This window comes from Schistocerca nitens, chromosome 7, assembly GCF_023898315.1.
Source record: "Schistocerca nitens isolate TAMUIC-IGC-003100 chromosome 7, iqSchNite1.1, whole genome shotgun sequence".
Taxonomy (NCBI): Eukaryota; Metazoa; Arthropoda; class Insecta; order Orthoptera; family Acrididae; genus Schistocerca; species Schistocerca nitens.
The window spans coordinates 465,713,069-465,738,378 of NC_064620.1; the positions used below are offsets into that span (position 1 = coordinate 465,713,069).

Below are 25,310 nucleotides of genomic sequence, written 5' to 3' on the forward strand. Positions count from 1 at the left end.
TAGGATAATTTAGGTTAAGTAGTGTGTAAGCTCAGGAACTGATGACCTTAGCAGTTAAGTCCCATAAGATTTCACACACATTTGAGCATTTGAAGTTAAACATGCCGTCACAATATCCGAGACTATCTCAGACGGAGAGGGTCCATTTTGATGCAGAAGTTCACTCACAATCAGAAGACAATGTTGTTACTACTACTGAAGATTTCGTTGACGCATGTGACTTCTATTTTGTGTATGATCTTTGGTGTAGTGGACATGTGTTTGATGCTGAATGTTATACGAGAAAATAGTATGTTCCGTTGGCTTAGTCGCTGCTCTCCAGTTGAGGCGTTAATGTCCCTAAAGACACCAAAATGTTCGCTTCACAACACTATTTAATCCCGACAGATACAATTAAAGGAAAAGTAGAAACAGTTACTTACTTTTGAATACATTGTGGCAGTGACAGTGATCAATGTGTTGCAAATATTTACAATCAAAAACAGTCTTGATCGCTACTAGTGATTCTCCAGCAGAAGAAGGTTCTTACTCATTGGTCTGAAGATGACCACAGCAGTGGTCGAAACCGGTCACCGTAATAAATAAATTGTGATCAAAACTGTTTTTGATAGTAAATATTAGAAACAGTGACATGTAATCTGTCACTAATCATATTCACAACTCAGAAAGTGTGTGTGTTTTCCAGACTCGTTCAGGCAAATGTGAGGCTGATGACAATTTCCGATTCAGAAAATACGATTACATACAGTTAAAATACGATAACAGGGAACCAAGTTTACCCCATTCACAGACAGATTTAACGACTTGTTTGGAAAACACTGTTATTCTCTACATTGTTGTCTAACGTGATTAATTATAACGCTTGCGTCGCCCTCAAAAGGCACTAACTCTGATTAATTTGTGGAAATCGAACGTCATTCACACCATATGTGTGAACTAAAATTGAACCTTGTGGCACTCGCTTCGTAGTTTCTCCCCAATCACGAATTCTCTCTTCTTCGAACTTTATTATAAGTCATTCTGCGCAACTTTTGGTAGTTATATGAAATGAATAACAAATTTTATCACTTTGAAGAGGAGTATAATGCCATAAAACTCTAACAGTGTGAAACTGAGTCCTGTCGCGGAACTTTTTTAGGGGTGGGTTGCTATTACAAGCAGGCAAGCCTTTCGAGGGACAAGCCGTAAACTATGACGTAGTAAGCAGTCGCTCTCGCCTCGAAATAAATTTCCGCTCGGCTTAAACGGGAAGACGGCGAGCAAGTTAAGGAGGAGAGGCGGTCCGCCACACACGAAGAGGCGTGTTGAGCTAACGGGGCGATGCGAGGCGATGCTATCTGCGGAAGAGTGTCCTCCCGCACGCGGCCGCTTGTTAGGGGCGTGTGTGCCGCCGGAAGACGCCGTTTAGATTACCATCTCTGCACATGCGCGTGAAGCAGCCGCGCCGGACTCCGCATTCACTCATTACCGCCCCGCCAACTACACTGTTTCACGGTTTATTTCTGCTTCCCCTTCTTAACGACCGCGTTTACAGGAGCGTGGTACCACAAGACATATCGACACTCGGTGCTTTAGACTACGTAGCTAAATTCGGTCAAACTTCTCTTACAGACGTTTGGTTACGTATAGTTACTACAGCGTTGAATCTCTGCTACACTGGTCCTCCGCGATGTGCCATTTCACGGAATCTCACGCGTGTCCGCTGCCGGAATAGATGCGCTTCTAAATAGGTGTGGGACACTAGACAAATTATGTGACATACTGGACCGCTAATTAGCAATAAAATCCAGAAACTCTCATCAACGTGCAGTTCATTTCTGATGGCCCAAAATTCCTCCTACACGCAGCAGGGCTGACGACGGACTCCCAGATTTTGTGTGTTCGTAGCTATTCGCACAGTAATGCAAACAGTGAAGCCTGCCAGCCAAACAGCCTTGACGCGAAGAAATAAGACCGGTTACGGTAAGGTAATTAAGAGTGGACCCTAAACTCAACCTTGTGGAACTCTCCCGTCACTAACATTTTCTCTTCCTCCAGTGTTGGTTCGTTATTCAGGACAATTTTTTGCATTTTCTGTAGGACATATTATCGTCAGTAACGAAGAACACCTAATTTCTCCACTGACAGGAATAATGCCGAACACGAATCATTCCAGCAGAAATTAAAAGCTATCAATGTAGGGCTATATTTCTTTAGTGTGCTGTTATTTTACCCGTATCTGCAGCCGACTTCGCTAACGCACGCTTGCGCAATGGCGCTCGACCCAGAGGTACACCGATTTTAATCGTGGTTCAAAAATGGTTCAAATGGCTCTAAGCACTATGGGATTTAACAGCTGAGGTCATCAGTCCCATAGACTTAGAACTACTTAAACCTAACTAACCTAAGGACATCACACACATTCATGCCGGAGGCATGATTCGACCTGCGACCGTAGCAGCAGTGCGGTTCCGGACTGAAGCGCCTATAACCGCTCGGCCACAGTGGCCGGCTTGGGATTTAACCCAGGACATAAGCGCACAGGCTAGAGATGAGATATTCTACACCGCCACCACGCCTCCAACAGCAGACAAAGAACGGCTCATGGAAATTTCTTCTACCAGCAGTATTATAACATAAACTTCCAGTTACAGCACCTGGAGATGGCCTTCGTCCAGTACCCGATGCCAACCGACTGCTGTTGCTGCTGCCGCTGGTACTGATGATGACGAAAACCCATGTGAAGTCGATAAAAATTTTTTGCACACGGCTTGCAGTTTCAGCTAAGGAAGTGCGATGTTGTCAAATCATCGATTTCATGATCGACGGCCGATTATAATCGCCTCCAAAAATCGATGATCCTAAATGACGAATTTGTAGAATTGTGTCAGGAGCAACATAAAAGAACGGCTAATATCGTTTCTATTACTCAATGAATACAATATTAATTAAAATGACATATGCCACAACTTCTGGTATACTGATTGTAATGCTTCTTTATTTCCTGTTGATACTTCCAGTGACGATTCAGGTACAAAGTGATTATTAAAAATCACTCCACATTTCACGCAAGATGGAATTTTCCTCCATCAATCCTTTCCTTACAATGCAATTGGTAAAAATAAAATATCAACAACTATCTGACATCGCCCGTCGGTAAAAACAGTATTCCTACACTGTCATATTATTAGTCTTTAATGTTACCATGGTCGGGTGAAAATGAAAGAGTGACGAAAGTCGTCATTACACGTAACAACTAGTTTTCGAAGTAACAAATAATTTTTTCGATATCTTGAAGGACACAAAACATCTGAGAAACCTTAATTACGTATTTCTTGGTTTTCTTTATGTGACTTCTTACATTTTACGTGGATCAAATGTGATCGTATGTATCATAAATTGAAAATGTGCTTACATAATTCTGAGTATCATTTTAGCAATTTAGAAAGAAATCGAAAGATTACGATGACTTACCACTTGACAAGAAGAATGCATGAAAGTGAAGGAATGAGAGGCATCTGATTACGCTAAGCTAAAACAGTAGCAGTGTCCCTGGCTCCTCCCCTCCATTTCTCCACCCAATCAACCCCCCCCCTTTCCCACCATTCGCCCTACACCTGTACTATATGCACCTTGGACTAGTGTTGCACTGGTATCGTTATGTGAGATCTTAGAAAAAGATTCTCTTAAATGACGAATTGATTACTAACTGTGGTAACAAGTAGCTTGGCTTTTCTGCCGCCATCAGTTGATATATTATCTTTAAGATCGATGTTACGATGTATCGGCGTCTTCAGTATCGATAGTTTCAAGTCTATGTTTGAACTCCCAACGTCGATATTTTGTAAATACTGACGATCGCTGACCACCCCTAGTTGCATGATACGATATTGATAAGCTGCCTGCAGTGATGGCTCCCGGCTTGTAAGCTGGGGAGACAATGAGGGGAAGAGGTAGGCGCCACGCAGGTATCGCGACCCCCATCTGGGCTCACATTACGCCGCTTCCTGGAAGGCGGGCGAGCGCTGCGGGCAGAAATTAATAGCACTGTTTCTCAGCGCGATGTGTGTCCGCCACAGCTTCATTACGGCTATCGGGACACCGATCGGCTGACACGCTGCGTAGTTCCGCGGTAGCTTCTGGTATCTTCTTGTTCCTTCCTGTGATTTTCCGTGCCCACAGTCCGGGGAACGATACCGCGGGCGGATCTCGCCAACGTACAGGTCGGCCTGGCACCGTGCTGAACGTCCTAGAGGCGGAGCTCGTATTTTTGAAAAGCAGGATTCACACTGTAGTAGTATCCCCTTTATCGGTCTCAACCTGAGGTTAATTAATAGCCAGTGGGTCATTCATTACTTTGACCGACTGTGCCGATTTGTTTAGTTAAGATAAAAGAATGAAAGACGGTCTCTTGTTAGTGTTTTTCGAGATTCCCACGAAAAAATAACCACTTATGATAATCGAAATAGCATTCAAATAAATAATCTTGATCAAAAATAATCAGTTCGAACTAACTTGCAAGATTAGGCAACAAAATTTATTTTAATTTTATTTTACGCGTCTAGTACCATAGGACCAAATTGAGGAGCTAATGTCCATGGATAGTCACGAATGAGTCATTACATGAAATTAACATCAGAAAAGTTAGTAATAGATTAAATAAATTTACAGGAATCTATGCAGCCGATAAGCTTCTCAATATATACTAGTATAATCAGCAAAGCAACACAGGAAGTCGCTAATTTTTTTTATGAATCCCCCGACGTGATAAAAGGAGTGAGGCACGAGTAAATTATTCAGTTTCTACTTGAAACTACATGGATTAATTATATTTTTTAATTCTTGTCGTAAATTATTGAATATGGTTGCAGCAGAATACTGCATCCTTTTCGGCACAAGAGTTAAGCAGGTGAGATCCAAATGCAGATCGAATATCTGCCTACTATTGAGTTAGTGAAAGCAGCTAAAAAGTACATATTTAGAGCAAAGAATTCCCACACTCCTGAAATGCGGTCGACATAAGGGTCGCCAACTTACACCGTATATTGCTTGAAAGGCCCGTTTTTAGTCAAAAATACCATTCCTGAATGGGAAGAGTTACTGTAGAATATAGACCTGCATCTGCAAGTGTAGCCATTGCACGTCAAGAACATACTACCTGCGGAACATGTCTGTCATGCAGGGCAGCATATAGTCAGGAGTTTATACCCTTTTGTTCGTACCTCCGCTCCTATGGTAATTATGATGTATAACCCTCACAGTGCTGATTCTCATACAGAAATCAGTATGTGTAGCACATTTGGTTGAAATTGATCGAGTTGTTTTGGAGGAGATGTTGGAGATACATACATCGATACCTGTCTGAAAATGACTTACAAGTTCGTGGCGCCCTCCATCGGTAATGCTGGAATTCAGTGTGGTGTTGGCCCGCCCTTAGCCTTGATGACAGCTTCAACTCTCACAGGTATACGTTCGATCAGGTGCTGGAAGGTTTCTGGGGGAACGGCAGCCCATTCTTCGCGGAGTGCTGCACTGAGGAGAGATATCGATGTCGGTCGGTGAGGCCTGGCACGAAGTCGGCGTTCCAAAACATCCCAAAGGTATTCTATAGAATTCAGGTCAGGACTCTGTGCAGGGCAGTCCATTCCAGGGATGTTATTGTCGTGTAACCACTCCGCCACAGGTCGTGCATAATGAATAGGTGCGTGCGCGGTAATGTTGAAAGATGCAATCGCTATCCCCGAATTGCTCTTTAACAGTGGGAAGCAAGAAGGTGTTCAAAACATCAATGTAGGCCTGTACTGTGATAATTCCACGCAAAACAAAGGGTGCGAGCCCCCTCCATGAAAAACACGACCACACCATAACACCACCGCCTCCGAATTTTACTGTTGGCCCTACACATGCTGGTAGATGATGTTCACCGGGCATTCGCCATACCCCGACCCAGTCATCGGATCACCACATTTTGTACTGTGATTCGTCACTCCACACAACGTTTTTCCACTGTTTAATCGTCTAATGTTTACGCTCCTTACACCAAGCGAGGCGTCGTGACGTATGGCTTATAAGCAGCCGCTCGACCATGGACTACAACTTTTCTCACCTCCCGCCTGACTGTCATTGTTCTTGTAGTGGATCCTGGTGCAGTTTGGAATTCCTGTGTGATGGTCTATACAGATATCTGCCCTTTACACATTACGGCCCTCTTCAAATGTCGGCGGTCTCTGTGAGTCAACAGACGAGGTTGGCCTGAACGCTTTTGTGCTGCACGTGTCCCTTCACGTTTCCACTTCACTAACACACCGGAAACATTGGACCTAGGGATGTTTAGGTGTGTGGAAATCTCGCGTACAGACGTATGACACAAGTGACACCGAATCAAATGGTTCAAATGGCTCTGAGCACTATCGGACTCAACATCTGAGGTCATCAGTCCCCTAGAACTTAGAACTACTCAAACCTAACTAACCTAAGGACATCACAAGCATCCATTCCCGAGGCAGGATTCGAACCTGCGACCGTAGACACCCAATCACCTGACGGCGTTCGAAGTCCGTCAGTTCTGCGGAGCACCCCATTCCACTCTCTGACGATGTCTAATGACTACTGAGGTCGAGAAATATGGAGTACCTGTCAGTAGGTGGCTGCACAATGCACATAATATAAAATACGTATGTTTTTGGTGTTGTGCGGATACTTTTGATCACAAACCGTTCATATATTTACCCGTCATTCTCTAAATATCGTACGCCTATTTTTCTAAGGATTTCGAGCATCTTGCACCATATTGCTTGCCGAACGCGTTTTCTAGGTTAAAAGACTATATAAGAAATGCAATAAAATCCTAGTAATGGTTTATGATAATTATGAATACTTAGGAATAATTTAATCTACACAGCGTAATGTACACTACTGGCCATTAAAATTGCTACACCACGAAGATGACGTGCTACAGACGCGAAATTTGACCGACAGAAGAAGATGCTGTGATATGCAAATGATCAGCTTTTCAGAGCATTCACACAAGTTTGGCGCCGGTGGCGACACCTACAACGTGCTGATATGAGGAAAGTTTCCAACCGATTTCTCATACACAATCAGCAGTTGACCGGCGTTGCCTGGTAAAACGTTGTTGTGACGCCTGGTGTAAGGAGGAGAAAAGCGTGCCATCACGTTTCCGACTTTGATAAAGGTAGGATTGCAGCCTATGGCGATTTCGGTTTATCGTATTGCGACATTGGTGCTCGCGTTGGTCGAGCTCCAATGGCTGTTAGCAGAATATGGAATCGGTGCATTCAGGAGGGTAATACGGAACGCCGTGCTGGATCCAAACGGTCTCGTATCACTAGCAGTCGAGATGACAGGCATCTTATCCGCATGGCTGTAACGGATCGTGCAGCCACGTCTCGATCCCTGAGTCAACAGATGGGGACGTTTACAAGACAACAACCATCTGCTCGAACAGTTCGACGACGTTTGCAGCAGCATGGACTATCGGCTCAGAGACCATGGCTGCGCTTACCCTTGACGCTGCATCACAGACAGGAGCGACTGCGATGGTGTACTCAACGACAAACCTGGGTGTACGAATGGCAAAACGTCATTTTTTCGGTTGAATTCAGGTTCTGTTCACGGCATCATGATGGTCGCATACGTGCTATTGGTTACACGTCTCGGAACCTCTTGTTCGCATTGACGGCACTTTGAACAGTGGACGATACATTTAAGATGTGTTATGACCCGTGGCTGTACCCTTCATTCGATCCCTGCGAAACCCTACATTTCAGCAGGATAATGCATGACCGCATGTTGCAGGTCCTGTACGGGCCTTTGTGGATACAGAAAGTGTTCGACTGCTGTCCTGGACAGCACATTCTCCAGGTCTCTCACCAATTGAAAACGTCTGGTCAATGGTGGCCGAGCAACTGGCTCGTCACAATATGCCAGTCACTACTCTTGATGAACTGTGGCATTGTGTTGAAGCTGCATGGGCAGCTGTACCTGTACACGTCATCCAAGCTCTGTTTGACTTAATGCCCAAGCGTATCAAGGCCGTTGTTACTGCCGGAGGTGGTTGTTCTGGGTACTGATTTCTCAGGATCTATGCACCCAAATTGCGTGAAAATATAATGACATATGAGTTGTAGTATAATATACTTGTCCTAAGAATACCCGTTTATCATCTACATTTCTTCTTGGTGTAGCAATTTTAATGGCCAGTAGTGTATTTGCTTTGTTAGGAGGTTGCTGGTACTGGATAGCGTTTACCCCGTCGTTTGTGTGTGTATGTGAGGTAGACAAGAAGGACGGGTAGACGCGAGCTCCGCAGCGCCAAATACGGAGACGTCGTCGCTGTCGTTGTTGTCGCCTGCCTGAGGCGCTGTCAGCCTCCTGCCGCCGCCGCCGCGGCCGGGGCGGCGTCGGTGTCAATTGGCGGCCGGCCGCACAATTAGCGGGTGTCGGCCGCTGTGAAGCCGGCTCCAGTGTCGCCGCAATTAGCGCGTGCCCCGCCGCTGCCAGCTTCTTAGAACGCTCTGGCGCCGCCACTGGCGACTTTTAACGCCGTCGTAAAAGGCCGCCACGTCGCGCGTCGCCGCTGCTTGCCGTTACCTGACGCAGCTACACCTCCGGGGTTTCGTGGCGTGGCGCGTGAATACAATGGCGTCAAAAACTTAAGGATGAAACTAAGTTTCGCACGATGTGGCACTGCCAAGTAATTCCATGACATTTAGACCATGCTTAGAAGTGCTACAACATAGTACAGGAGGTAACGGCATGAAAAGTGAAGTGAGAGAAGTAGAAATGACACTTTACTCAGAAACAACAATTACACAACTGGCCATTAAAATTGCAACAACAAGAAGAAATGCTGATGATAAACGGGTATTCATTGGACCAATATATTATACTACAACTGACATGTGATTACATTTTCACGCAATTTGGGTGCATAGTTCCTGAGTAATCAGTACCCAGAACAACCACCTCTGGCCCTAATAACGGCCTTGATACGCCTGGGCATTGAGTCAAACAAAACTTGGAGTGCGTGTGCAGGTACAGCTGCCCATACGACTTCAACACGATACCACAGTTCACCAAGACTAGTGACTGGCGTATTGTGACGAGCCAGTTGCTCGGCCACCATTGACCAGACGTCTTCAGTTGGTGACAGATCTGGAGAATGTGCTGGCCAGGGCAGCAGTCGAACATTTTCTGTATCCACAAAGGCCCGCACAGGTCCTGTAACATGCGGTTGTGCATTATCCTGCTTAAACGTAGGGTTTCGCAGGGATCGAATGAAGGGTAGGGCAACGGGTCGTAATAGATCTGGAATGTAACGTCCACTGTTCAAAGTGCCGTCAATGCGAACAAGAGGTGACCGAGACGTGTAACCAATGGCACCCCATACCATCACGCCGGATGATACGCCAGTATGGCGATGACGAATACAAGCTTCCAATGCGTTCTCCGAGATGTCGCCAAGCACGGATGCGACCATCATGATGCTGTAAACAGAACCTGGATTCATCCGGAAAAATTCCGTTTTGCCATTCGTGCACCCATGTTCGTCCTTGAGTATACCATCGCAGGCGCTCCTGTCTGTGATGCAGCATCAAGGGTAAGCGCAGCCATGGTCTCCGAGCCGATAGTCCATGCTGCTGCAAACGTCGTCGAACTGTTCGTGAAGATGGTTGTTGTCTTGCAATCGTCCCCATCTGTTGACTCAGGGATCGAGACGTGGCTGCACGATCCGTTACAGCCATGCGGATAAGATGCGTGCTATCTCGACTGCTAGTGATACGAGACCGTTGGGATCCAGCACGGCGTTCCGTATTACCCTACTGAACCCACCGATTCCATATTCTGCTAACAGTCATTGGATCTCGACTAACACGAGCAGCAATATCGCGATACGATAAACCGCAAGCGCGATAGGTTACAATCCGACCTTTATCAAAGTCGGAAACGTGATGGTACGCTTTTCTCCTCCTTACATGAGGCATCACACAACGTTTCACCAGGCTACACCGGTCAATTGCTGTTTGTGTATGAGAAATCGGTTGGACACTTTACTCATGTCAGCACTTTTTAGGTGTCGCCACCGGCGCCAACCTTGTGTGAACGCTCTGAAAAGCTAATCATTTGCATATCACAGCATCTTCTTCCTGTCGGTTAAATTTCGCGTCTGTAGCACGTCATCTTCGTGGTGTAGCAATTTTAATGGCCAGTAGTGTAACTATACAAAGAACAAACAGCCATAGTACAAATAAAAAATACATAAAAATAAGGTAGAATTCTTAAAGATGTTGGCAAAGTGTGCAACCACTCCGATCACTAAGCAACATCTACATGGAATTTCTAAGTATTGAGTACTATACATGTGTCAAAATTATTGGAAAAGGAATACATGTACTTAGGACTGCGAATGACGTAGATGTGATAGCTCCAGATGAAAGAAACTTCCAAGAAATGTTAGAAATTATGGATACGTTGCTATGGGATGAGCACAAAACACAAATTAACCCACAAATACAGACACACTCTTTGTTCGAAGGAACCAGAAGAAATAAACATCAAAGGAAAAATATAGAACAAAAACATACCAATACTTAGGAAGAGAGTCAACTGAAGACTGAAGAGGCAAAGAAGCAGAGATTCAGCACTGTTCATGAATAAATGAGAAATGCTTAGTTCAGAGAACATAAAAAGTCGAAATGAGCAAAGAAGTAGTTAAGAGCTACATTTGAGGCACAGCATTCACTCTAAGACTGTGAAATATGGACTGTCAGCAAATACGAAATGAAATTTCTAGAAGTATTTGAGATATGGCCCTGGACTGGAGACATCTCTTAAAGTGGACAGAGAGACCACCAATCAGGGCCGGGTGCTGTGGCCGAGCGGTTCTAGGCGCTTCAGTCAGGAACCGCGTTGGTGCTACAGTCGCTGGTTCGAATCCTCTCTCGGACATGGATGTGTGTTATGTCCTTAGGTTAGTTAGGTTTAACTAGTTCTAAGTTTAGGGGACCTCAGCAGTTAAGTCCCATAGTGCTTAGAGCCATTTGAACCATTTTTGAACCAACCAAGAAGTCCCCCAAGAAATTGGAGAAGAAAGGTCATTTAGGACGGCCTTAACGACCGAGAGCAGCGACTTTTGCGTAGAGTTGCCAGTGCTAACAGACAAGTAACAGTGCAGGAATCAATGTGGAACGTACAAAGAACGTATCCATTAGGACAATGCGGCGAAATCTGTCGGCAGTTGCTAACCGTACATATCTTTCCTGCACTACCTTTTGAGGGCTCGTGTCCGTATAGGTTGAACCCTGGACGACTGGAAAACCTTGGCCTGGTCAGATGAGTCCAGATTTCAGTTGGTGAGATCTGATGGTAGGGGGGGGGGGGGGGGACTTTCAGCGACGTTCTGAGTACACACCGCGTGGAGTTGCTACAATACGCCTGGCTAAAGGTGGTCTGATACGATGTTAGGAAGTATTCCATGACTTTTCTTCACTTCAGCGTAATTTCTTTTATTAGTATGTGAGAAGGCCTTGGGAGAGCCAGTCCTGAGAAAACTCTACCATCTGGTGAGCAAGATGTATGAGACACGCGAAATACTTCAAGAAGAATATAATAATTCCAATCCCGAAGAAAGCAGGTGTTGACAGATGTGAAAATTACCGAACTATTAGTTTAATAAGTCACAGCTGCAAAATACTAACACGAATTCTTTACAGACGAATGGAAAAACTGGTAGAAGCCGACCTCGGCGAAGATCAGTTTGGGTTCCGTAGAATTGTTGGAACACGTGAAACAAAACGGACCCTACGACTTATCTTAGAAGAAAGATTAAGGAAAGGCAAATCTACGTTTTTGGCATTTGCGGACTTGGAGAAGGCTTTTGACAATGTTGACTGGAATACGCTCTTTCAAATTCTAAAGGTGGCAGGGGTAAAATACAGGGAGCGAAAGGCTATTTACAATTTGTACAGAAGCCAGATGGCAGTTATAAGAGTCGAGGGGTATGAAAGGGAAGCAGTGGTTGGGAAGGGAGTGAGACAGGGTTGTAGCCTCTCCCCAATGTTATTCAATCTGTATATTGAGCAAGCCGTAAAGGAAACAAAAGAAAAATTTGTAGTAGGTATTAAAATTCATGGAGAAGAAATAAAAACTTTGAGGTTCGCCGTTGACATTGTAATTCTGTCAGAGACAGCAAAGGACTTCGAAGAGCAGTTGAATGGAATGGACAGTGTCTTGAAAGGAGGATATAAGATGAACATCAACAAAAGCAAAACGAGGATAATGGAATGTAGTCGAATTAAGTAGGGTAATGCTGAGGGAATTAGATTAGGAAATGAGACACTTCAAGTAGTAAAGGAGTTTTGCTATTTGGGGAGTAAAATAACTGATGATGGTCGAAGTAGAGAGGATGTAAAATGTAGACTGTCAATGCCAAGGAAAGCGTTACTGAAGAAGAGAAATTTGTTAACATCGAGTATAGATTTAAGTGTCAGGAAGTCGTTTCTGAAAGTATTTGTATGGAATATAGCCATGTATGGAAGTGAAACATGGACGATAAATAGTTTGGACAAGAAGAGAATGGAAGCTTTCGAAATGTGGTGCTACAAAAGAATGCTGAAGATTAGATGGGTAGATCACATAACTAATGAGGAAGTACTGAATAGGATTGGGGAGAAGAGAAGTTTGTGGCACAACTTGACTAGAAGAAGGGATCGGTTGGTAGGACATATTCTGAGGCATCAAGGGATCACCAATTTATTATTGGAGGGCAGCGTGGAGGGTAAAAATCGTAGAGGGAGACCAAGAGATGAATACACCAAGCAGATTCAGAAGGATGTAGGTTGCAGTAGGTACTGGGAGATGAAGAAGCTTGCACAGGATAGAGTAGCATGGAGAGCTGCATCAAACCAGTCTCAGGACTGAAGACCACAACAACAACAATGCGAGAAGTCAGTTTGTTGTAGAGTCCGGGAAGTCTGTGAGATCCAGTGGAAATCAAGATCTAATGGAGATCATTGTCATTGACTATCACAGAAAATTTCGAAAACAAATGGCAGTCGGCGACGGTGGATGTGAATCCAGGCACTTCGCCGAAACCCTCGTTGACACAACAGGTGAGGCGGCGGAAACGTCTCGGTGCAGACGACAGTAGTGAGCCGGACTGGAGGCTACGACAGGCCGCAGTAGGAGTAATTAAAACTGAGGAGAAGCGGCCAGTTAAGCAAGTTGTCAGACGGAGGCGGCTCCGCGGCGGTGTGGGCGTGCGCGGCGCGTTTGATGCGGCGTTCCCACGGCCGTGGCGCCGCCTGATGAGCGTGGGCTCCCCTGCTCCCCGCTCTGCCCCGCTCCACTCATCTGCTCGAGGCGCTTCCCGGACGACGCTACGCGGCGCTCCAGACGGCGGGCTTCTGTCACCACCAGCTGTCACCGCAGTGCCAGCTGACAGACAAATCATTCAGTCACTGACGTTGGCAGCGGCTCATGCGCGCAGTTGGTCTCTCGCTTGTTGCTTATACACCTGATTCCCTAGGGGCAGCCGGCTGGAGTGGCCGAGCGGTTCTAGGCGCTACAGTCTGGAACCGCGCAACCGCAACGGTCGCAGGTTCGAATCGTGTCTCGGGCATGGATGTGTGTGATGTCCTTAGGTTAGTTAGGTTTAGGTAGTTCTAACAAGGGAACCTCCCCATCGCACCACCCTCAGATTTAGTTATAAGTTGGCACAGTGGATAGGCCTTGAAAAACTGAACACATATCAATCGAGAAAACAAGAAGTTGTGTGGAACTACGAAAAAAATAAGCAAAATATACAATCTGAGTAGTCCATGCGAAGATAGGCAACATCAAGGATGATCTGAGCTCAGGAGCGCTGTGGACCCGTGGTTAGCGTGAGCAACTGCGGAACGAGAGGTCTTTGGTTCAAGTCTTCTTCGAGCGTAAAATTTTATTTTTTATTTTCAGACAATTATCAAAGTTCAGGCACTCACACATAATCAACTTCGCTCTCCAAAATTCCAGGACATGTTCAGATTTGCTTGGACATATGAAGGATTTGACGGTATACACACGGAAAAAATTGAAAACGTTTACATATGTTTTGACAGAGCACAGGGAAAAGTGTGCGACTGTGAAACTGTTGGATTCATTTGTTGCAGTTTATGTGAAAATTCTTATGTTTTCATCACTTTTTGGGAGTAATTCTCACATCCACAAGAAAACCTAAATCGGGCAATGTAGAAGAATCTTTTTACCCATTCGCCAAGTGTACAAGTTAGGTGGGTCGACAACATATTCCTGTCATGTGACGCACATGCCCTCACCAGTGTCGTATAGAATATATCAGACGTGTTTTTCTGTGGAGGAATCGGTTGACCTATGACGTTGCGATCAAATTTTTTCGGTTCCCATTGGAGAGGCACGTCCTTTCGTCTACTAATAGCACGGTTTTGCGGTGCGGTCGCAAAACACAGACACTAAACTTATTACAGTGAACAGAGACGTCAATGAACGAATGGACAGAACTTTGCGAAAATAAAGAAAAACGTTTCACTTGAGGGGAGACTTGAACCAAGGACCTCTCGTTCCGCACCTGCTCACGCTAACCACGGGACCACGGCGCTCCTGAGTTCAATTCATCCTTGATGTTGCCTATCTTCGCATGGACTAATCAGTTTGTATATTTTGCTTATTTTTTCATAGTTCCACACAACTGCTTCCTGTTTTCTCAATTGATCTGTGTTCATTTTGTCAAGGCCTACCCACTGTGCCAACTTATAACTAAATCTGATGGGGTGCGATGGGGAGGTTCCCTTGTAAGTTCTAGGGGACTGATGACCACAGATGTTAAGTCCCATAGTGCTCAGAGCCATTTGAATTATTTGAACCCTACTGGCATCCTATTTCATTTCCTTTCTTTGAAGCAGCGGTAAATTAATTCCAAATTTTAGTTATTGTCAGTACTTGGTATGGAAAAGAGGTTGCCGTATTTGAAACTTATACTTCTTAAAACGTTATTTTAACGCTTTTCTGGGCATTTTAGACACGTGACTACAGCATTTGTCTTACGTCGCTTCAACCGCAACAAAAGTTCTATCATACCACATCTCAAAATCTGCGGTACCGATTTTTTTTTTTTTTTCACAAGGAGAAGTAACAAAAACTTTCAGGTTCGCCGATGACATTGAAATTCTGTCAGAGACAGCAAAGGACCTGGAAGAGCTTTTGAACGGAATGGACAGTGTCTTGAAAGGAGGATATAAGATGAACATCAACAGAAGCAAAACGAGGATAATGGAAGGTAGTCGAATTTAATAGGGTGATGCTGCGGGAATTAGATAAGGAAATGAGAGGCTTAAAGTAGTAAAGGAGTTTTGCTATTTGGGGACCAAAATAACTGTTGATGGTCGAAGTAGAGAGGATATAAAATGTAGAGTGTCAATGGCAAGGAAAGCGTTTCTGAAGAAGAGAAGTTTGTTAACATCGAGTATAGATTTAAGTGCCAGGAAATCGTTTCTGAAAGTATTCGTATGGATGGTAGCCATGTATGGAAGTGAAACGTGGACGATAAATCGTTTAGAAAAGAAGAGAATAGAAGGCTTCGAAATGTGGTGCTACAGAAGAATGCTGAAGATTAGATGGGTAGATCGCATAACTAATGAGGAGGTATTGAATAGAATTGGAGAGAAGAGAAATTTGTGGCACAACTTGACTAGGAGAAGGGATCGGTTGGTGGGGCATAATCTGAGGCATCAAGAGATCACCAATTTAGTGGTGGTGGTGGTTAGTGTTTAACGTCCCGTCGACAACGAGGTCATTAGAGACGGAGCGCAAGCTCGGGTGAGGGAAGGATTGGGAAGGAAATCGGCCGTGCCCTTTCAAAGGAACCATCCCGGCATTTGCCTGACACGATTTAGGGAAATCACGGAAAACCTAAATCAGGATGGCCGGAGACGGGATTGAACCGTCGTCCTCCCGAATGCGAGTCCATCACCAATTTAGTATTGGAGGGCAGTGTGGAGGGTAAAAATCGTAGAGGGAGACGAAGAGATGAAAACACTAAACAGATTCAGAAGGACGTAGGTTGCAGTAGGTACTGGGAGATGAAGAAGCTTGCACAAGATAGAGTAGCATGGAGAGCTGCATCATACCAGTTTCAGGACTGAAGACCACAACAACAACAACAAGACTTACCAGTACGACATACCGGAGCGAACCGACTCAATTCCAAGCACTGGTTTTTATTATCTAAATGATGATGCTATCGCCGTTTGACTGTTATTTAACATTTCACCACACGTGCAATTTATTTTCACTGTATGTTGTGACTATTTTTCATTGACACCATTTATATTACTTAACGGATAAAGCTTAACATCCAGTTCGAGTTCTAGGTTTGCTCTCTAACGGCTTCTAGGGCCAACAAAAATTTCGTTTCTGTATTTCGTATATTTACTGATCGAATTTGAATGTTTAAAATGCTCTCATAATTTGCTCATTAACGTGTATAATCTTACATTAAAGATTTAACGCAATACGTCGAGTACTAAATTCAGAAACTATGTGCATGTCTTGTGGCAGCATAGCTCACGCCGCGCAAATTACCCAAATTCTTATATGAAGGCGTAGTGTCTTTTCTTCCTCAGTTGTCCGACAGTAGCGACATCATACACTCATATAATCGATTTACCTTGATGAGCAATGAATCCCCAACCTTCATTATGGATGCACTATTGATCGGCTTCGAGCAGGAACCTAAAATTAGCGAGCATGGAGGATGTAGATAGGGACTGTGGATAGATGACACTTGGTGTGAGTGTGAGTCGACGGGGGAGCGTGGCGAGATATTCTACGCATTTATGATAAATACGCAGCGGCTTACCTAACTATCTCGGAAACAGGAGTCCTGCGTTCGAGTCCCGGTCCGGCACACATTTCCACTCGTCATCCCTGATTCCGCATCAAGTCACGATGCAACCGACAGACACAAAATAATGAAAGGAAAAAGAAGTTTATCACTTATTCCCTTTCGCTTCTCCTGCAGTAAAATGTACCATCAGGCACGAGGTTTTAACTTATTACTTCCTTGCTATGTACTCTATTTGTAACATAATTTTCAGACAGTGTCCACTTATACCACTGAATGTACCTGCAAAATTATGTCATTGTACGACACATAACTCAGGAGATATAACGTTATAAACATCGATATGCATCAAAAATTACCTTAAAACGGAGCGCAAATTACCCAGAATACTCTCATCTAGTATTTGATAGTGAGAGCACTTAGTGACTTCCAACAAATGACTTCCAACAAACTTATAAATAACAGTTTCAAATCATTTCTAATTTTTTTTTCTCATTCATAGCTAGTTATAGTTTTGACATATTCAGTAGCTTATTGGTGTATAATCCGAAACTAATAAAACGAACATTATTACCGTTTTGTGTCTTCAACCATAAGGATTTTTCTTGCTGAACGTCAAATGTTTAACACATTAGCTCATTTGTAAAGTAATCAGACGGTGATGCCGTTTTATACATGGAAGGACAATTCCATATTGAATTGGGATGGAGTGTGTTAGTTGTTTTAAATCTGAATAATGGTGTGTTCCGCCAGACGCTAAATAAAGAAATAACAAACAAAATATACTCAAATAGCGAAAGTATTATGGTTTATACAATGAAATAACAAATCTATTTCTGCAGAGATTAAAATATTCTTTGAAAATAGGAACTGCTGTTAAGAGACATATTTATTAATCTTGCCTTATTAAGGCTTAAACTTTCATTATCAGATGGAGTTAAGTCAGTTAATAAGGCATGGATTATCTGTATGTAGCACTTTTTGTAGGAACTTGCAGCACTCTCTTTGAATGGTCACAGGCTGATTTTCCCCTCGTTGTCGCATGTTATACACTTTCAATAAATTGGGATGCTTACTTCAGTTTATAGAACGTCATGACTGGAAATGCATGCATCTGACCTCTGGAAAACATCCCACCAGTTGGCATTCTGATAATCGAGGCGTAATCATCCGAAACGCGTAGTGGGAAGAATAATAAATGTGACTGATTACTGTAGTTCGTATTTTCAATCGTTGTTCATAGCCGTCACGGTGAAGTTTAACCTAAAATGTTCACGTTTAAAGTAAAACATCCGTTACTTTCGTATGTTATTATTCACACCAATATCAGCGCCGCTGAGGATACTTTGGAGAACAAGAAAAAAATTCAATTTTAAAATTACACAGTCGGTTGCACGAGTAACAGGTGACATTGTTACGGACCTATATAGACAAAAAACTATCATGTATTTGATAGTTTTCGGACAATGGGTGTATATGTACATGTTGACATTCTCTATACTGCATTTTCTTGTGTAAGCGGTCGGCAACAGTGCGTTTATAGAGTCCACGGAATGTGCAGTGGTGCGCATCTATTATTTGTCTTTCGTTACTGGCATTATGACACATTCTAATGCGTCAAATGTTGGCCAAAAGAAGGATAAAAGCTTTAAAACGTACCCAAATTCGCTTGGTTTGAACGCAAGAGATTTAATTTTCTTTCCCAGAGTCAAATCTCTCCTCAAAGTGGAACATTTTGAGGATGCTGAATGGATTCAGCCGATTGTGAAATGTTTATGAGCAGCATTCCAGTCGAAGCTTTTCTCATGTGTTCCAAAGCCGCTAAATTCAATGCCGCGAGTGTGTGGCAAGGGAATGAATCTATGATAACACCCACAGCGATAGTAAAGTTTCCAACATCATTCAGTATTTTATGGCAATGTAGTTCTGGAATGTATTGAAACCACAAGCTCTTACCGATGTTGCTAGAAGGCGACCTTCATTAACGTCACCAATGGATGTTTAGAATGAAGGAAAGCGAATGCGACGCCGGCGTTGATTTCATTACAACTGCGTTGGTGGAGGGAAGGTGGGAGCATTGATGGCCTGTTTAAGGAGCCATCCCGCCATTTATAAAGCTCACTGAGGACATAAATCTGTAAAACTTGAAGGGGACTTGGACCCCACTTCCTCAGAATGAGACCTCACATACTTCACATTTTCTCTTTTTGTAGATTACCGAAGCTATCGAAGGTCCAGACCTGATGGATGCAGAGCAAGAGTCTTAACATCCCAGCCAACGAGCCTCCTTACTAACTCTCAACCCACATATAGAGGTAAGCTTGGGGTTTCCAGCAGAAGTAGCCCACATTTGCGATTCCACTTGAGTGTGAACGAATCTGTTAGGGAGCTCCCTATAAGCTTTCTCGGTATTACCAAAGCAATCGGAATAGCATGTTCAGCTGCCCGGTTTTTACGGGCAGCGACAGCTGACAAGAGCAGATACTCAAGCCTATGGCGACATGCCGAAGTCACAGAGACCGCGGCGTATGTCTCTGCATGCCCCGTTTGGTAAGCCAGCCGCACAATGGCTCATTGTCCTTCGCATCGCTGGGCTCTTGAGCCACCTGTTATCTGTCGCTCCGCGTTTACTGGCATTGTAATGAGCCTCCCTCCCTCCCTCTCACCCTCCCTCTCTCTCGTAAGCATTCCACATCTTCATTCTGTTTTCCACAACCTTTTATCAAATGACAATTTTTCTTTCGTTGAAAATATTTGTATAAAGCGTCCTGCTAAACTCGTCTTCTTCCTCTTCTTCTTTTTCTTTTTTTTTTTTTTTACTTCATGGACGAGAGCTATTCGGAAAGTAAGGTACGATCGATCGCGAAATGGAAACCACAGTGAAAATCAAAAAAAATTTATTTGCAATAGTTAGCTACAACTTCCGCCTACTACTCTACATAGTTGCCGCTCCGACTCAGACAGTTCTCATAGTATTGTACCAACTTGCCAATATACCTGTCATATGCCTATGCTTTCTGCCAATTCTCTACACTGATCTGCAGCTTGTTTTCTTTGTCAAAATGTTGTCTTCATAGCTAGCGGTTCATGTGAGCTGAGATGAAAATCAGCGGGATCCAAGTCCGGGCTCTATGGTGGATGATCAAACACTTCCCGCCGAAAAAGGTACAAGACGATCCTCAGTGCCGCTGCAATGTGCGACCGATAACTGACACGAAGCCGGCCGAAGTGGCCGAGCGATTGTAGGTCCTACTTTCCGGAACCGCGCGACCGCTACGGTCGCAAGTTCGAATCTTGCCTCGGGCATGGATATGTGTGATGTCCCTAGGTTAGCTAGGTTTAAGTAGTTCTAAGTTCTAGGGGACTGATAACATCAGAAGTTAAGTCCCATAGTGCTCAGAGCCATTTGAACCATTTGAACTGACACGAAGAAGCAAATGCATTACAGTTACGTTGTGTGGGCTGCATGACATCAGGCGAAATTTCTCTCAGGCATTCATTCTTGGCGGGAGACACTATTTCTAAGCATCTTACGCGCTCAGTGTGCGCTCATAACTGAAAAGAGGGTCGTGATGTGATTAACGGCCATTCTGATAACACTGTCCGACACATCTATGCAAAGCTTCACTGTAGTTTCTGTTTAGCGACCGGTCGGACCTTACTTTCTGAATAGACCTCGTGTTCCGCAAACTGAAGGTTACAGTACCAGTACTCCATCTCTTGTATAGCCTTTCTAGAGTTCTTCTTCCATTACATTTATAACTGAGAGCCTCTACCGCCAGTCTTTCTGCACCTGTATGGTACATATGTTTCTTTAAATTTCTCCTATTCTCGATTTTTAATTTTTTATTTAGGTTATATGCTTATAATATTTCGTTATATCCTCATTTTTTACGATCTTCTCTTGTACAGCTTTTCACCTTTCCAAGAAACCTCATTTCTTGAGCCTGTATTCTACTTTATTGCTGTCTTGTTGTCACCCTAAACTACACGTGTGTTTCTTTCCTGGCTTTAGACTGTTTTTTTTTTTCTTATTCAGTAGTTCAGCAGATGGAAGTAAATTATTTGCCCTTTGGTCCACGACATATTTGTATCCATATGTGATGTCACATTCCAAATATTTAAAATTTTTTAACTTCCAACAAGATTTTATTGTTCAAGGCTACTTTATATCTTACTGGTCATATGCCTGTAATGAAATCACTTTCGTTTTATCTACTAAGGATTTTATGTTTATTCTGAGGCTGTCAGCTGCAACTCCCATCTGAAAGTCTTTCTCTGCAGCTGGTGTTGTGTCATCTGCTCATAAGATTACATTTAGAGTAATCACGATCTGAAAATATTTCTTTTTATTCACCATCTTCCATTTACTGATCACTTCGTCTTTGTTGAAGAGGTTAGGGGGAAAAACAGAGTCTTTGCCTCAACCTTTGTTTGAGTTCATTAGCTTTGCGATTATGTTTGCCATATTTGTTTTTTTTTTTTTATGCTCAATTTTTCATACGGTGATGACATCGGTGATCGTTAATTTTAAACGTTATGTCTATTGTGGTACAATGAGGAAGGCGGACAGAGGTGAGAACTAGAAATAAACACAAATAAAAATCCTGTAAGGAGATGGTAGTCCCCATGCTAACATACGGAAGCGAGAATTAGACAGTGAGCAGATCAGATAAACGGAATTTAGAAGATATCGATAGGAAATTTTGAACATCTGTGGCAATCTGTGCGTTCATGGATGAAGAAAACTGAAGTAATAGCAGACGGATGAGGAAATTTTCCAAATGAATTGTAGAATATAGGACAGTAAACTAAAACGGAAAGTAAATATTTCACAAAAAGCAAATAACTGATTTTCAGTGGTTTTGCAGGATTATAAGCCAATGGGGCAACGGAATGTAAGAAGACCCTTCGCAGGAATGTTGCTCTTGAAGAAGGAACAAATCTTAAAGACGACGATGTCGCATACTGGAGCAGCAGCAATTGTCCACAATGTATAAATTTATTAGAAACATTCCACATCCCAATACTTTAATATTTGTGAGAAATTTCATTTATTGGCGCTATTTTCAAAGTTGGTTAGGCTGACGAATCACGTTTATCTGAAGCGAGTAAATTTATATACATCGCTTCAGAAAAACATGTTATGCCACAAATCTCATTTTTCTGTTTATATATAGCTCACATGGGTGTGTAATATGGAGCATATGCTTTTCGAATGTAAAAATCTATTCATGTGTTATAAGTCTGCGCTATATACAGACTGCAGTGATGTCCTTGCAAGTAGAAAGTGCTAGAGTAGTCTGTGAATAGAAAAATGAGATTTGTGTCAAGGTAACTACGCAGCTCTCAGACCAAAACTTCAATAGTTGGGAATTCGATCTCCGGGCAGTCTTTAAAATTTTACTGGCAGTTGAGATGATGATCACCTCTGAAAACGCATTGCGCATATGGAAAAATAATCATATTGCACAATGGTTTGTGTTGCGCGTTAAACTGAAGGCCCGCAACTAGTAGCCGTTTCTCGCTTCGGGAGAAGAGGTTCTGTCTAACGAAGTTCCCTTGACATTTCAACCAACCTTCGGGTTAGTGATAATTTTACTCAAATAGAAGATAATTTAGTGATATTTGCTTCAAAACTGTGTAGGTTTGCTAGCGTTAGTTTACACCGAATATTAGGGCTGAACTCACTGACACGTAATAACTTCTAGGAATAGTGTTTACAAGGGGACATCTTTATAGAGTTCCGATTTAAATGAGTTAGCGAGGTTGCAATTCTGGGACTTCCTGGATGAAGTATGTTGACGCGTAACTGATCAGGCACTGAAGACCAAGTGATACTGATCGGTTCCCTTGCCATCTTCTGCAAACAGTGGCCTGTAGTTAACACACCGCTCTCCTTGCCATTACCGACATTTGAAACAGCATTGTTCTTTTTTTCCCCTCATTCACCTACCGCTTCAGTTGGCAATCTCGGCTGAGACAGCCCACCTCCGGCCCTCCCACAAAGGAAAAATCCTTGACAGTGCCCAGAACTGAAAGCAGATCATCCGGTCATCCGGAGCGACCTTAAGGAATAACCACATAAAACACATATTTGGAAAAGCAGATGCTACATTGAGATTAGTAGGAGGAATCTTAACTAAATGTAACTCATCCACGAAAGAAACACTTGTTCGACCCGTTCTTGAGTACTGCTCATCGCTCTGGCGCCCTAGAGGTAGGACTAATAGGGGGGAGAGAGAGAGAGAGAGAGAGAGAGAGAGAGAGAGAGAGAGAGAGAGAGAAGATCCAACGATCCAACGAAGAGCAGTGTCTTTCGTCACATGATTGTTTAGTCGGCGCGAGAGCGTATCAGAGATGCTGAACAGACTTGAGTGGCAGACGCTGCAAGAGAGATATTGCGCATTATGAAATGGTTTAATATTTAAATTGCAAATTCGGAGAGAGTACATTCCAGGATGAGTTGGACAACATAATACTTCATCCCACATACGTATCGCGAAATGTTCACAATGAGAAAATTCGAGAAATTGGAGCTAATAGAAAAGTTTACTGGCAATCAATCTTCCCACGCGCTGTACGTGAATGGAACAGGGCAGGGGAAATCAGATAGTGCTACCGGAAATACCCTTTACTCAACACCAACACTTGCAGATGTTTGATTTAGATGTCGATCACCGGCCTCTGTAGCCGAGCGGTTCAAGGCGCTTCAGTCCGCAACCGCACCGCTGCTACGCTTGCAGGTTCGAATCCTGCCTCGGGCATGGCTGTGTTAGATGTTAAGTCCTATAGTGCTTAGAGACATTAGAATCATTTAGATGTCGATTTACATGCAACAGGGAAAGTCGCTGGGAGTACAGCGATTCGAATGCGAGTCTTCAGCATGGCAATCACACACACTGGTCCCTCGGTTGCAGAATTGGATCTCCTACTTTACAACATTTCTGAGCTCGTTCCTAAATATTACCGAGGTCAACAGAAGCGAAATTAGAAATTGCTTTGCACGTAAGGGGTCTACAATTGCAGTCAGCTACTGCAGTGGGTTACATGGACGTGGTCGTTGCTTAATGAAAATGGCCATTTTGTGAAGTTATTTACGAGCTGTCGTACTAATCGATCCGGCTGAGCCTCGCCCCTGATAAAGACCAGCGCCACTTGCCGCGAGCTGATGGAGATTAATGACGCGCCGTCGACGGGATCGTGGAACCCCGCGCCAAATTCTATTGGCACTGTGTTTGCGACTCTCTCCTGGTGCACAGTTCCACTGGTCACCCGTGGGCGAAAGAAACCCGTTACGAAGTGCATTTGCCGTAGAACTGATAGGAACTCCCACGTCTTAAACCGTAAAAAGTATTTTCAGTCCGACAGCCTTTTACTCGACTAAATGAAGTAACGTTACATTTCTCGTTTGTGTTTTAATTCCCCGTGCGGCGTTACTGTGGAGCGAACACAGAAATATTGATAGAATGCTAATAGCGAGTTATTAAACGTTCCTGGACATCCAGGTTACTGCGATACAAAATTTAGGGAAACACACATCCGATTTTACCGCGTCTAATCCCCGGGTCTTACGGTTTGTTGCTGAAGTGATTTTTCTTTGTTTGACGAGCCAAAATTACAATAGAATCTATCGTGCAGACAAGACTGCTGCCTCTACAGTCTAATATTACGGTTTGCTTAAAGGTTCTATCCAAGACGACCAAAGTCTCGAGTAGATTTGTCAGCTTAAAGTGCGTTACCAGAAGGTAGTCTCGACAAGATTCGGCACGACTTTTTACAGTGGTGGGAAATACGGAGAGTCTTACTACATCTACATTGCTCTACGTCTAAAACGATCACTGGATCAGTCAGCATCATTGCAAGTTGATTATCTAAGAGTTTCCAGAAGTAACAAAAAGATTATTTTCAGTATTTCGGTTCAGATTTCCGACCTGTCATCCTGATTTATGTTTTCCGTGGTCTCCCCAAATAATTTAAGGCAAATTCTGAAATGATCAGTTTGACCACATTCGTGGAAAGGCTCTGTTTCCATGGATCTCGACGTGGACTGAGCTTTGAGCCGTAATCTCCTTTGTTTACTTATGTAACCAAAACTAGAATTTCTGTAGGAAACAACGTTGAAGAATTGTGTCAGTTTGCGAGGCTTTCCCAGTTAGCACAACTAGTAGCGCACTTGCAATGCAAGGCACGTATCAGAGTTGTAGCTCTGGTACTATATTCAGTTTCAAAAGGCAAAATTATTGCTCAGCTTCACACTTTTCACCAAATCTAAGTACACAGACGGAAAAAGAAATCGCAACACCAAAAAATAATTAAGTTAGAGTAATGGAATTTCGGGAATACATTTGTCTAGGTAACATACTCGTATGTAATTGATTAACATTGCAAGATCACAGTTTAATGTAAACGCGAAATAAGCCGCTGCAAATGTGAAATGCTGGTGCATTAA

At 43.4% G+C, this 25,310-nt stretch overlaps 1 protein-coding gene across 1 annotated transcript in view; it reads left to right on the top strand.

Moving 5' to 3' along the window:
- LOC126195694 (uncharacterized) overlaps positions 1-19,173 on the top strand; it is a 352,274-nt gene extending 333,101 nt beyond the window's left edge. The window contains exon 2 of the mRNA XM_049934321.1: positions 19,072-19,173. Coding sequence (XP_049790278.1) covers positions 19,072-19,125 — 54 coding nt within the window. The 3' untranslated portion in view covers positions 19,126-19,173. The remainder of the gene's footprint in view (positions 1-19,071) is intronic.
- The last annotated feature ends 6,137 nt before the right edge of the window (positions 19,174-25,310 follow it).